The following is a 14,479-nucleotide window of genomic DNA, read 5'->3' as shown; positions in this document are numbered from 1 at the left end:
ATAAAAAAACCCAAGAGAAGGCAATGAACACATTTTCTTCAGAAAACTAACGCAAGTTCGGAATCGAATCGCACATTTCACAAAGAAACATCAATGGAGCGCTGTAAACGCCAGCTGTATATCACTTTACTTCGTTAAGTATTCACAAATTCGCTAGTCTATTTAAAATTAACTTAAACATATGCATTTACTATTTACAGATGATCTTAGTGTAGGTAAAACTCGTCCCTGCATCGTAAACGAAGTTATTAAGAAGAAACAAGATTAAGGTTGGATCTGCAGTTCTGTTGTCGCCGTCGGAAGAAGATAAAGGCGATTTTCTACGTTCTATGGTTTGTTGTTGTGTTCTCTTCTGTGTGTGTGCTGATCAGTTCTAGTACATCATGTCCTAGCAGTATATATGGCCGTATGGTTTTGTTAGAAAATACCAGATAAGCCTGATCTAGTTCTTTTCTACGTGACTTAATGTCCGACGCCGACATGCCGGCCTAAACAGGCTTTTGAGATTTTATTCAGTACCACGTAGCCGGATAGTCAGTATTTGTTACGAGGGGACGGTCCATTCTAAACTTGAACCCACGACGGTTGTATTGCTAAGTCGTGCGAGTTGACGACTGTACTAGTGTTGGGAGACTCGGTACTTGGAATATTTGAAGATTGAATCCACTTCTCGGAGATTTGAATCCCAAGCAAGATTGGCATTCGAAGATTCGAATCCCTCTTAGAATTCGTATTTCCCAACACTAGATTGTACCAAGGGACCGCCCATGTCTGATATATAGCAACTATCCGCTATACGCGAAAACTCGAGATACGCTAATGTGCTCGGTCCCGTACGATAGCGTATATCGGATAATGATTGCAACGTATGATCATTAAAAAAAGAAAAAAAGGAAAAAAAAAACATCACGGCACGCGTACATTTCGGCGCGTCTTGCTGTCCTTGCTGACGGAATTGGCCGTACCATCGTCCAGGGCATTTTCCGGTGCTTTCTCCTCCTTCAGCATATCCTCGAATGAGCTTTCTTCGAGCAGTGTAAGTAGCGTGTCGACGGACGACTCGTCTTGCCGCTGCTGCTGAATTCCGGCTCCATTTTTCTTCACAGTTCGCGGTGCGGCTTCCGTGTGAATTTCGTACACTGGCGGGCGCTTGGTAGCGATGTGTGTGACTGCCAGCTCGGCACCAGTGTCAGGATCACGGTTGACCACATGCCGTACGATCGGATCTTTTGTGCTAGTGACAGGAACCATGCGAGGCAACTGCATTAGTGTATCGTTCGTATTCAGTCCGTACGTTTTCACCTTCGAGTGGCCCTCTATGATGAGATACGGTGACCAACGTTCCGATGTTGCCGGTTGTTTGTAGTGGGAAAAGACCGAATCGGTCGTCATTGCCATTGGAGTAGGCGGCGTCGTTACCATGGGGCTTGCCGTGCTGGAAGAGCTCGGTAGCGTGATTGAACTGCGCATTGTCGTGGTGGACATCATCGTGGTAGGCAGGTGAGTAGTGCCCGGTGTTACGAAGGGACCGACAGGAGTGTCGTATTGCTGAGGTGTGCGGGTGTTTTTACTCATCTTGGGTACCGTTTTGGTTGACGGGAACGACGGTGATTGCGATTGAAGGTATTCAGTGGTTTGCGGAGGATGGAATATCGTTTGTGCCATGGCGTTAATGTTTTGTACGTCGTAGAACCCGCCGGAAGTGTATTCGGTAACCGTACTGGTCATAGCGGTTTTCGTGAACGGGTAGGAATGTTCATTCTGTAGTATCGTCTTGAGTAGGGGGCGCTTCACAGTGTCTCCGGCCGGAGTCGTCAGGCGTATTGTTGTGACGTACGGTTGCTGTTGTCGGTTGAATCCGCTGGCTCCTTGCAGCTGGGGCTGATGGTGATGATGGAATTGTGCCGTAATAGGCTGCGACAGAGGGGACTCGGAGTGCTTTACATCTGTTACCGGAAGATAATTACAAAGATAATGAAGGAGCATATATTATTTATACAACATTTCATCTTACCAGAAAATTGTTCTTGATAGGTACTTCCAGGCCGATATTTGAAGCCATTACCAGGCTGTGTATCGACTCGCTGGGAGGCGGATGACTCTCTACCCCAAAATCCGGTCCCTTCCGCACCGCCGAGATAGTTGTTACGCGGCGGTGGCATTAGAACGGTATGAGGCTGCTGGTTCGGGCTGGTTGCTACCGAGTGATGCTGATGCCCCGTCGAGTAGTAGTTACGGCGCAACGGGATACTGTTCCATTCTTTGCTCATACCGACCGTCTTCTTGGAGGGAACGCCCAGCAGCAGGATGTCGTTGCCCGACGACTTATCCTTCGTACCGTCGGACCAGTAGCGCACACGGTCCAGCACCGGTGGACTGTAGTCGTACGTTGGATCGTTCTTGAGCGGATCACCACGGCCCACCGGTAACCATTCGTTGTATTCCAGCCGTGGCGAGTGAAAGTTGCGAGCTAAATCTGGAACGAAACGATACGACACGGGCAAGCGGTTAGCGATGGCAGGAATTATTGCTTATGGCTTTAAGATATGTTATCTTCTGTTTGAAGTTGAAATGACTGAAGCTTCAGGCTTAAGTTCATTAGACTATGCTTAGCAAAAATGCATTGTGTTTCATGCCCCCTCATGGTTCAGTGTTTTGGACAATGAATGGCGTTGTTATGCTTCTTATAATAGTACTTCTTTATTGCTGGGTTGGTCGTGATAGATTGGTGTGACACATCAATTAGGTAGTTCGTGCGCTTAATTAAAACCTTTAATCGTTTGCGCGCGATTCCATTGTCATCGGTTTATTACTTCACCGGAACCATGATGCACCGCCTGTGTTGATGAGATGAAAATTGAAAGTGAAAGCAAAGCATCAATTCCTCCGTCTGCCGAACTCTACCGCAAGCATGCACGAAGCGAGTGCCTTGAGATTTCATTTTCGGTACCGGTATTTGATCATCTTTTGTAAGGTTTCCATGCACCATAACCTTTGAATTTGCTATCAATTGACACGTGTACGATTGCGCTTGGTTTATATCGCATTAAAATTTCTGCCAATGTGTTGCTTTTGTGCGTGATTGATGTGAAAATGGTTGTCTCGCTAAATGCGTCGCCCTTTCCAAGTCGTGCGTCGTCTTTCGGTGGAAAATTTAAACCCTCTCGAACAGGAGAAACAAAACGATAAAGCAGTGCATAACGGCAACCAAGCAACAAACCGTTCCTATAACCTGCTTGCTCATCGTGTGCACTGCAAGTTCCTTCGATAGAAATTATCCGTCCGTCGGTGGAGGGAGGGTTGGGAAGATCGACACACACCGCGAGACAACAATGGTCAATAAAAAATGAATCTTACACCAGAAAGGTCCGTATTGCAACGCGTTACTGCACGTGTACTGCGCAACTGCACCTGCTTCGAAGCACCTGTTGGTAAGCACGATCTTGGGTGCCTCGTGCGGTACTTGCCTTCAAAAGTGTGCCTCCAGCTAGCACCATACACCACGGTATAAAGTCTATTGAACTCGTCGTCGGCAGAATGATTACAGTGCAGGCTGCGTGTTGAAGCACGTGGATGATATGTAAGGAGAAAAAATAGTTCTGAACAGAATTTTGACAGGAAATTGTTATGAATAGTAGGGTTCATTTTCCAATCTCATGAGATTCTGTTAAGTTTGTGGAATTAGGATATTGGTACTTTGGTTAATTATGCAATTAATTAATAGAAACGCTCTGTATGCATAAAAACTAGATCCCTTCAATAGGTTGGTTAAATATTTCAATGTCTCTCTTCCATGCATCCGCACCTCTAGGTCAACTATACCGCCTTTCGTTGCTACTGAATTGGCTGTTTGATCTCTACAGGATGAGCATCGATGGCCGGTGTACGGAAGCTATGTTGAGCGATCTTGGTAAACTGTCTCCACACGACGGATGGCACTTTTCTTGCAGTGAACCATGTCGTCTTTTCACGTGTAGCAGTTGGTCTTGCGAAGATACTGCACAGTTTCTCCGTCCCGGCCCCGCCGTCGTACGTGTGCCACCCAGCTGATGTCACAGAGCCCAAAGAAGTTTGGGAAATGCATTATTCCCATCATATGTTTGCTGTCGTTCAAGCAGCATCGACAACGAAGGATGTTTATTTTTAAAGTGTGTCTTCCTCTTTGCCGGGTTTTTTGTCTTTTTTGTGTATGTAGAGGAGCGATGACGATAGGAAAGTACACGAAAGAAAAGTAAGGAAAAACCGAACCCGTCGGCTTGGTAGTGTTACCTAATTGGTCGTTTCATCTCCATTTCACCATAGTGCTGCCGGTGGATTGGCGTTTTCTTCTCGGCGTACTTCCGCAAGACGTTTGCTCGGCCGTCGCAAGAAGACAAACGCAACACAATTGATCAGTGCCATTGCCACCTGGGCGAAGTAATGAGCGAATTATGGTATCTGTTAAGTGATAGTTGAATGATAAATTTTCCCGTTCCTATCCCGGAAGATTTTGTTAAGGTCTACCTGATGTTTGGGCGAGAGCATACAGTCAAGGACACGAAGGGGTGTGGAAGTGGTGATGCTAGAGACGATGTTGAAGATAGAAAGCGGTAAGCGCATATTGTGAGAGTAAATGTGTGTGTTGTGGAATGGGATGTCAGCCGTAGGTTTATTGGCCAGTAACGGCGGAACGGGTTTTACGGCCTGTCGAAATGCAACCAGTAATGTAGACATTTATCTGGGGTGATAAGTTGGCGAAAAACAACCAACTGCACAACTCGAAGCGATTTGATGAATGGGCTTGGGACGCTTGTGTTCATCAACTGGTCAATTAGAAAAAAGGTCATTTAATGTGATTTATCAGTCAGCACAGCATACCGTGGGATCGGAAGAAGCTCTTTGTGGAATTAATTTTAGGTAAGGGTTAGTTGCTGTGCGGCTATTGATGTTTTTGGAAGTTAGTTGCTCGGAACGTGCTAAACAATCGCTTTCAGTCAAAGGAGAATATGCCCTCCCGTGACAAGTACTTGCCAGTGACGCATAATACAACTTATATCTACCATTACCATTTTACTAAATGGTTGTTTGTTTGGCTTTGTGCAGCAGTTGTCAGCCCATTCATGTTCAACACACTTGCGATTAGCGATACGGGGCAACATCTGCCTGTCATTGAGACAGCAGATCATGTTCACTCATGTCGCAATCACCATTCATTCGTAGCCAGTCGTCGTTGTATTCGTCTTGGTGGATGGTCAGTGTGAATGAAGTACAAACAGAAAGCACATAAATGGCTAAGTAGCCTAAACGAGTCTGTAACCGTCGATTGCGAATCCCGATCGCGCTCGGTTGGGCGTTGGGAAAACCGAACGACACAAACGGACAACGGGGGCTGTTTGATATCGTCGCTCCATTGGCGACCGGTGTAGTTTCACTAATGAAATCAATAAAATATTTTAGTTGATTATCACGACACCCGGTCGGCCAGCACAGAACAGGGCATAGCGGTTTGCGTCGGACTGTGTCTTGACTGCGACGGGGTATGCTATGCCATCCTGTGGGAACCAGATCCCTCTGTCTGTGAGCATTCAATCTTCTTCCACCCCGAGAGACCTCCAATGGTCCGACCGGGTGGGTTCAACTCTCCCAAAATGGGCCTGGCCGTTGTACATGCATGCTCGTGTGACACCTTAGGCCCTGGCGCGATGACCGTGGCCCTGGCAATGAATGTGGCGAAGAGAATCTCACCAGCTGGTCGAGTACGCCTTTATTTTCATTATATAGCTGGGCACACGAGGTTATACACACATTATATATAGTCGCGAGGTTTGGCTGTATTCCTCCCCTATTGCAACATTGTATACCCGAGGACGGCTGTGCTAATCGTGCGTGAGTCCACCCCGACCTGCCCATGTGCGGGTTAGGCCGTGTTTTGAGCTGCCCGATTGAGCTTTGCCATAAAAAAACCGATCGTTTAATCGTTCCTTTCGAGTAAGCAGTTGGTTCGCTTGAAAGAGCATAAAGATTACGCATCTAAGAGGAATTGGCGGCACACTACATCGGGCACCGGAGTCGCTTGGCGAGAATCGAAACTTGATTTGATTATTTTATTGCACATTTAATCCCATTTCAATTCTCAGTAACCAGTAACGTTTAGGTTGGTAGTAGAAAGTTAAAAGATATAAAAGCAATCTTTTTGTGACTCCCTAGGGCTGGCTATGAATAAAGTAAGTAAACAACGAAGAAAAAGTTTCGTGTCGACCATTTTACTTACCGTTATTGAAATCATCCCTTGTAGCTTCGTGCGATGAGATGTCATGTGCCAGCAGTGCTTTCAAATTGCCGTGTGCATGAGCAACGGTCGCTTCCGCGCACACAGCTATCAGAAACACCACACATGGCCACACTCTTCCTTCTCGGTGCATCTTGGCGCGCGGTTCGCGGGTGCCTTTCGTGGAATCTATGCGCAAGAGAGTGTAGAAAATAAACATATATTAGACTTAATGGAAAGAAGCGCCCTTACCACATCAACATCTTGGCCTATTGCCAAGTGACCGTATCGATATTGGAGGCCTCGATTTTGAAACTCGGACTCTGCAATCAGCTGTGTATCACTTGCCACGCCGAGTGCGTGTGTTTTATGTGGATGAGCTTTTATTTTTGGGCGAGATTATGATCGATTACCGAGCTGTCATCGGTACCCCTCTTCATTGACCAATGTTGCCAACACCCGTGATCAATGCTTTATGAGTACAAAAGCCCTGTGCTGAATTGTTAAATGCAACACTTTTAAAATGCCTGCTAACTCGAGGAGATCATGTTATGAAAATACATAATGGTACTACACATGAAGTGTAACGGCAAAATTTCCCTAATGCAACGAGCGTTTCTATGGCAGGGAGGAAAAATAAAACTGAAACACTTTAAAGGCGCTTGCGAACATTAATCAATATTACGTAAAGCTCAGATCCTCTCCATACCTGCGGTTGGATATGCTTTGATTGAATTTTTCACACTGAACAAAACAGAACCCTTCAAGCTGTTTCAATAACAAATCTGTGAAACCTACTTAACTAGCAGTCACTGCCTGCTTCCTGCTTGACCTCATCTGTTGTGGTGCGTTTTGGGTTCGATTTTCTTGCAATTTCGACGCCACTCCCCTCCCCCTTGTACTCATAATTTAATGAAAGTAAAAGTTTTCGTTTGCACGTAAGCCAAAGTCGCTGGCAGTTAAGGTTGGTAACAGCTAGTTAGGCCGTGGCAAATGTGTGAGTGTGTGTGTGCGAAGGTGGTCTAATAATGGATCCAAATGTATCCGATAATCAAATCACGTGCAGTGTAAATTCGTTCCATGCTGATTAGAGTTAATCATTTATGTACACCGCTTTCGGTGCCCGGAGAAGATGAGCCAATGGATAGTGGGCGAGAGAGTTTTCTTCGATCAGCCTGGCAGGGAGGCGAACTTACTTATCCTACCCAACTATGCCGGAAGTTTTTGCGCTTTGCAAAGCGGTGATTAATAGGGTTGATACAAACCCTACATGCGGGTGTGTTTTACATGCGCCACCATGGAAGGGGCTGCAACAAACTTGCTATGAACTTGCTATTCTCTGTGTTTTTCCTCACAAATGGCCCTCGCGATACATTAAAGAGCTCAAATTGCAACTGTCTGTTGCGGTTTGCGGCCTGCGCTTGTTAACCGAAAACGGCCAGCTAACAATAGGGGCATGACAAATCAAACGGATGGCTATAGGCTTATCCTGCTCTCAGCACCGGCGATTGGGGTGGAGGATGACGCTAAAGAGTTGGTTACGTTATTGACAGGAGAGCTTTTCCACCTCGATCAGTCTGTTTTCCACTTGGCGAGATTGATGATACTTCGTTTTGTTTGGAAAACAAGTGAGGAGGTGCTATTGCTATGGAGGTAGCAAATGATCCCATCTTGAATGATGCTATTTTGTTTTCAATTTCACAGTGGAAGCTGGTTAAGTATGTCTACTTTATTTCATAAGATATGCGCATGTTATGGTGGAGCTTATTTGATTGTAGAATTATAAAACTGATTATAAAGATAGGTAAAAAACGCTAGCAGATAATTGTAACAAACTGGAGCCGTGATAAGGATTCCCAATGGAGCATAGCTTTTATTATCATACAATTTCACTACGGTTGTTGTAGACCCGAAGAACTACTTTAATTTGTTTCTAAATACTCTGTATTAAATATTAAAACTTACCTTAAGATAATCGGTTTTTAACCAACAGCTTCGATACTCTAACTCGTCGGCTAGCCTCTTTTGTGTGGGCGATACTCTTGACTCGGCTATAAAGTATCAAGTTTTCGCTGGCTGAAACATAACGCTCAAACCCGTCCACACTGCAGTGACACACTGGCCGAGTAAGGTAGTCACAAATCAGTGAACCAATAAATATCACATCATCCGGACGCGGGATCACCGGTAAGACGGGGTAGCCGAAGAAAGCGAAGTAAAATGAGAAAGGAACACCAGAGAGGAGGAAAGTAAGTACAGGTAAAAAAGTGCAGCTTATGTTAAACCCTATTTAGGGATATATGCGTTCGGCTGGAAAGATTGAATAAGGGCTGGGCAATTTATGCAACCGCGGGCGAGGTAAACGAAGGCGCGAAGAAAATGTGTACCAGCGGGGCGGATGAAAAAAAAAACACTTCATTGAAGATCTCTTTGAATTTGACCGAAATCAATATTTTCTGAACAGTCAACTTTTGACGACTCAGGGCGAGAGCGCTTAACGATCGTTTTCGAATTGTAGATCGATCGATGGCTAACATGCATTTATGCAAAGGGATGTCATTTGCAGGGGGGTGGAGGGGGGAGAGGGAGAAGCGAAATGCCAAAAAAGAATAAACTGAAACCCCCATACACACTCACGCACGCGAGGAAGAAAGGGCTCTACCATGAACACGTGTGTTTATGTGTGTGTCTTGTAGTCTGTCCTGAAGGATAACACGATTTCAGGCGGGCTTATGATGCACACGATTTTTGAAGCAAACGAAAAACAGAGCGTCGGTTTTATTTAATGTTTTCCCATTTGTTTTTTTCTATATGCGTGGTAGTGGGAAGGGAAAGAGATAATTCCATCCATCCTCTCGTTAGCACACCTCCGTTTTTTGTCGAGGGCTATACAAAGATCATTCTTCGTTCATTGCAACAGTCTCACCATTTCACAACCCATCTTTAATGTTCTTTTCAATTTTCTCTTTCGTTGATGGGCCCTTCAAACCCTCACTCACTCTTCCGTCCCTCTCTGGCTTGGTTTGTGATGGTAATTTTCCTTTTCAATAATGCAATGTCTTTACAGCCTGTCGCAGCCCTTCACTTCTGCCCTTCGCTGACGCTGCTACGTTACAGATTCTCGATTGCACGGCCAGGTGTGTGTGTCACAGTTTTAGGCGCGGGAACACATCACAATATTCATTCACTTATTGCACATCACACCACGTATTGCCGCAGCTCAATCAAAGAATTTAATTAATACATCAATCAGCCGCGGTTCCCTGTTGACAACCCGTTTTATGTTTTTGTGTCGATTTTTTTTCATTCCAGCGTTCGTTTCTGTCTTTCCTCCCGGTTTGGAGGGTAGCGGGAGTTCCTGGAATGAATTTTGAAGACTCAAGCAGAAGCAAAAGGACCGTCTTTACACTGCAAACCGGCGGCGGTGCCTTATAGATCGGGGCCGATTTGTTTTTTTGGCGGTGTTGGTTGTTTGTCCCTCGGTTCTTTTTGTTGTGTTCCAGCCAATATTATGCCGGAAAACTTGTTTTGGGGGCCATGCATTTAGTACGTTTTTATACTTTTGGCTGTTTTGAAACCACTAGAAGAATTAAGTTTGCCAATTGTGTTTTATGATGGGGTTTTTGTTTTGTTTTCACTGCTATGCACCGGAACCAAAGAAAAGTGAATGATTTTTACACCGAAAAACTCTCACTAACATCCTTAAATTGATACCAAATCACCTGTTTTGTTGAACTTTTAAATTGTGTTAAATTTGTTTGAAATCAATATTTTATCGTTTCAAGGAAACGTACAAGTACAAAATGCATTAAAGTCACTGATTTCCGTTAGAGTACGAATGCAATTGGTTACGTAGGAAAAGTGTTTTCCAAAATAGTACGACCCCTTGCCATCAAAATCAGCACAATACAATCACTGAAAAGTCACAATAAAACCAATAACCTCCATCTAACCGAGCCAGCACGACACTGGGGCACTATTCCAATAAAACCAACCTATATTTGTTTTCTATTTTTGCTGCACAACACAGGACAACACCAAAATGTAGACCGCAACAGTTAGACAATGCCAATAATGAAAGCCTTCACACAACAAATCACAAACCACACAAAACAACACACAGTGGAAGCAAAATACACACCAATTTCAAACGCACAAGGGTTCGCGCGAGTTACACTCTCTTCGTTTTGCGCGCCGTTTTTCGCGAACGTAAGAAAAATTTCTGCTTGCGTATTGTTATGCTGTTGCCGATCGAATGGTCGCTCGATTTGAAAATGAATTAAATTTTAAATCATGATCATCATCGCTCGCCATGGTAGTTGATGGTGAGCTGTGTACATTTGCCCCTTCCCTTGGCGGGCATGGGCTGGCAATGCCGTCTTTGCGCGTGTTTGGTGTCGCAGCCCCTTTCTTCTCTTTCGTGCTGAGAGGAGAGGGGGCTTGCTGTGGCTATGGATCCTACACCGTTTTCGTTTTCTTTCGCGCTCTTGATGGTTTGACTAGTTTGTGTAAGGAAAATGGGGAAGTTTTGCTGAATGGGTTTGTTTTTTCCTCACTTTAATGACGTTGCCCCTACAGGGTTGGAAATTCATATGTTTGCTCTTGTATGCTCTTCATTTTCTAGTCTTGGAATAAATCTTTAGGAGCTTAAAAAGAGCTTCGAACGATTACTCTAATTGAAAAAAGATTCATTAAGGTTGCTTTAACATACTTAAATTCACTTATCGGATTTTAAACTTCTCTATTTTCCATCGAAACATATCTATTAAATTCTAAGAATACAAAAAAATAATAATAAAAAAATAAATAACATTCCACCAACTTTTCAACTGGTCACTCGGCAGGCTTTCTCTGCCTATGCTGTTCGGTTTTCGCAGTTGCTTTCTTTCACTCTCTTTCAGGTTGAAGGCTTTGGCAGCCCGCGCGTTGCTCTCCGTATTGCTGTCATCTTCCATTTGTCTCAGCTGGCAGCGGGCGGGCGCTCGGTCACATTCGCTCTCGTTTGCCATCTTCAGTCTTGTTGTATCAGGTCAGGGAGCCCGGGGTAACCGAGCAGCCCGGGGAGAGGGCGAGTTTGTTGCTTTTATGGTCGTTTTCGCCACGGTCTACCCCCGGTCGTCGGGTGGAGTTTCCCGGGTTCCTTTGGTCGTTGTCGCTCAGGTGTGTGTTTGACGTTTCTATCTCTCCCTTATCTTGGTCGCATCTCCCGGGAGGGGGCCCATGTTATTGTTATCGGTATACTTCGGTGCGGTGCCGGTCGTAGTTTTGTGCGCGGTGATTGTTTCACTCCTTCCTCCCCTGGGGTAATCATATTTTTTTGCATTTGTCTAACATTGTGGGTCTAACGCACGAAGAGTCTGTAGACCGCAACCATAGTCCCCGTGTGTGTCTGTCTCATCTTCAAAACCCCCCACAATTCGGCTCGCGGCGACCGGGGGTGGGCAAACGAAACACACAATCAGGTTCGCGAAAATGTTGGCGACTTGCTTGGCCAGGCCTATAACAACATGCGTATGCCGACGGGAGGGGGATGTTGTTGGTGTTGTGGGTGGTGAACAATACGTGTGATGGTTTATCGAGAGTCGTCGTCTGTGGGAACGCCTTGCCTCGGGAGTGAGATTGTTCCCAGCGTTTAACCAGCGTGTTTCTTCATTTCACACAATACACACACAAACAGCCCAAGTTACGTGTGTGTTTTTACTACATGTTTTGCGGTGCGTGCGGCCTCTTGTAACCTTACCGATTGAATCTGTGCCAAAAGTGGCTCGATCACAGTTCAATCGCGCTAGTTAACCTTTACCTGGAGCCCCGGTAACCCGGAGAGCATGGAAGACAGTGTCACGATCGCTCGGAAGTGCCCGTGCGTTGGTAGCAGGGTAGGGATCGTTCAGGCGAATTAGGCGTCCACATTTAAGCGGACTGACAAGCCGAAAAGGTCGCGTTTCGGCTTGTCAGCCGTTTTCTTTGCGAATAACACGAACGCAACTTTGCGTAGTATCTTCTAAATATCTTAAAACTATGAATATTTATGTAGTTACAGTGAAATCTCTCTAAATCTTCAAGGGACCGTCAACTTAGAGAGATATTCATGTTGAGGAAAACTAATGAAGTTGTTGCTATGAAGTTTCCAAGAAACCACCGAAAAAACCGGGCATCCTTGGACCAATATTTTTGCAAACTGTCGTTCAAAAATTTATCTTACAGAATTGCAAACTGTCGACAGAATTTCGACTGCCAAATCGCATATGCACCTTATATAACGTTCACCTTAGAGAGACCTTCATCTTTAAGAGACATAAAATGTATGGAATATGATGGGACCGTCAAAATATTCATCTTAAAGAAACAATTAATCTTGAAGAGACGACATCTTAGAGAGATTTCACTGTATTTTCCATACATTTAAGAGATGTTCTCAACAGGATAGTTTTGTTGGTTTTCCCTATACATCTACTCACCTCATTAATTTTGTACTCAATTCTGTGTTTGTGCTCTATCGAGATCGAATAAACAATCTTAATACGTAACAGAAGAGTTTTAGTAAATCGTACTAATGTGGCATTAAGATATCTTTCTTTTGTGCCTGATCCGAGTACCCATCATTCACTGCTAATTGTGGCACGTTTTTAGCTAACGTGATGTGAGCTCACTTGCACATTTGTTTGATGATGTCGCTTCTTTCCTCTTTAGAAAAAACCATAATCGTTTGCCCGATCTGAACCCGGCAACGATCCTCAATGCATCTTCGATGGTGATCTTCTCGGGCAGGAATTGTAACATCTCGCTTGTTTACACTGCACTTGTATGGTATGATGATCCAATATAGTTGCGCTTCAAAGACTTACAAAACTAAGTGCTTGGGGTGCTAAGTGTTAGGGTGTCTGTGCTCGCGCACCATAATGCCGTTCGGATTCATTTGACGTTCCTCCAGCAGTATTACGTGCTTGGTATTCACATTTTACAACATTCGTTTGGTCCGGTTAGTGCAACGTTTTTAGTACGGTGATCGTACAGACTAATCCATAAGCGCACACACTTGTTGCAAATGAAACGAAAGCTTAGTGCTATAATTTGACCGACGAAATCATTGACAGTCCTGCGATGGCCTTTGATTGACTACACGCGTGGCAGGGGCTCTCCCTCGATGCTTGGGATGGATAAGTTGCTTCAAACATTTATAGAAAGGGAAACCCGGTACGTGAAACAATGCAACACCAGCACCATTTTCACAGTCGGTGGAAAAAGCAAAAGTCCTTTCTGGGACACAGCATGCTGGAACAAACAAATCACCCCTATCTATTGACGGCAGTTTAGCCTGAAATTATGAGAGGGGAAACATTTTTGCATAAATCTATGAAAGTTCCATCACCAGGTGACCGTTTTGCATGCGGTAAAAACGTTTGTGGTGGCCAGTAGGTGAAATTGCTTCCCATAATCGCTTTCATTTGTGCCCCTCCAGATCCATGTGGTCATCGGCTTCCCCAAATGAAGAGTCCTGGCTTAACACAGCAAAGCTCTGTTTGATGCACCTAACCGCCGAGGGGGGATGCAGATAACATTATGCGCAGCACATGTGTGGCGACGGAATCGGTTAAACGATCGGGTGCTAAATTCCAACCCTCCTGTTCACCGGGTTAGTGAGATTTGCATATTCGGAGTCCGGGCAGCTTCATCAAAACCGGTGTAGAATGCCGATCACGTAATGGTCTGAAAAAGTGGCGCTTTCTATTGTTCGCCTACCGGGTAGACGCATTGGCTGTGTTTGGCCAGGCTCTGGTAGTTCATATTGCACCCAACGCGTCTAATTCCGAGTTTTTACTAGCGTTTAGAAGCACCAAGTTGAGGTAGGATTGCGTTTCGGTAAACATTTGGCATATGTGGGAGCTAAACTAACTCGCGAGTGACCGAGTAATCTAGATCCAGAATGTCAGATGAACTTATATCACATGGGATGAGTTGCATCAGCGTTTTGAGTGCTCTCCGATGCAGGTTAGGTCAACAAACTAGTCCACATGGGAATCTAATTTATGGAATTCGTTTGATGTAGATACTCCGATTTGATCTTTCGGTGTTTTGAATCACAGATATAAAGCTGCACGTATGTTTCATCAAGGCCATCTTATATACTTGCAAATTATCGACACAATTTATGAAATTACTACTCCTAGATTGGATGCTAGAATACTGTCTATTGTGATACTTACCAAACGATGCATCATACACTTGACATAA

At 44.7% G+C, this 14,479-nt stretch overlaps 1 protein-coding gene across 4 annotated transcripts; it reads right to left on the bottom strand.

Moving 5' to 3' along the window:
• Positions 1-90: 90 nt before the first annotated feature.
• On the bottom strand, positions 91-14,358 carry LOC5668280 (uncharacterized). 4 transcript variants are annotated; one of them, XM_061653220.1, is made up of 5 exons: positions 10,243-14,358; positions 8,213-8,365; positions 6,251-6,436; positions 2,015-2,476; positions 91-1,946 (listed from the first exon to the last, which is right to left on the bottom strand). In XM_061653220.1, the coding sequence occupies exons 3-5, from the start codon at positions 6,399-6,401 to the stop codon at positions 907-909; spliced, it is 1,653 nt and encodes a 550-aa protein (XP_061509204.1). In that variant the 5' UTR covers positions 6,402-6,436; positions 8,213-8,365; positions 10,243-14,358; the 3' UTR covers positions 91-906. The 4 variants fall into 4 exon arrangements, with proteins under 4 accessions (XP_061509204.1, XP_061509206.1, XP_061509205.1 ...); XM_061653222.1 differs by having other exon boundaries at positions 8,213-8,352; XM_061653221.1 differs by having other exon boundaries at positions 10,389-14,358.
• Positions 14,359-14,479: the final 121 nt, after the last annotated feature.

This window comes from Anopheles gambiae, chromosome 3, assembly GCF_943734735.2.
Source record: "Anopheles gambiae chromosome 3, idAnoGambNW_F1_1, whole genome shotgun sequence".
In the NCBI taxonomy this organism is placed as follows: Eukaryota; Metazoa; Arthropoda; class Insecta; order Diptera; family Culicidae; genus Anopheles; species Anopheles gambiae.
This window is presented reverse-complemented; position numbering and strand designations above follow the sequence as displayed.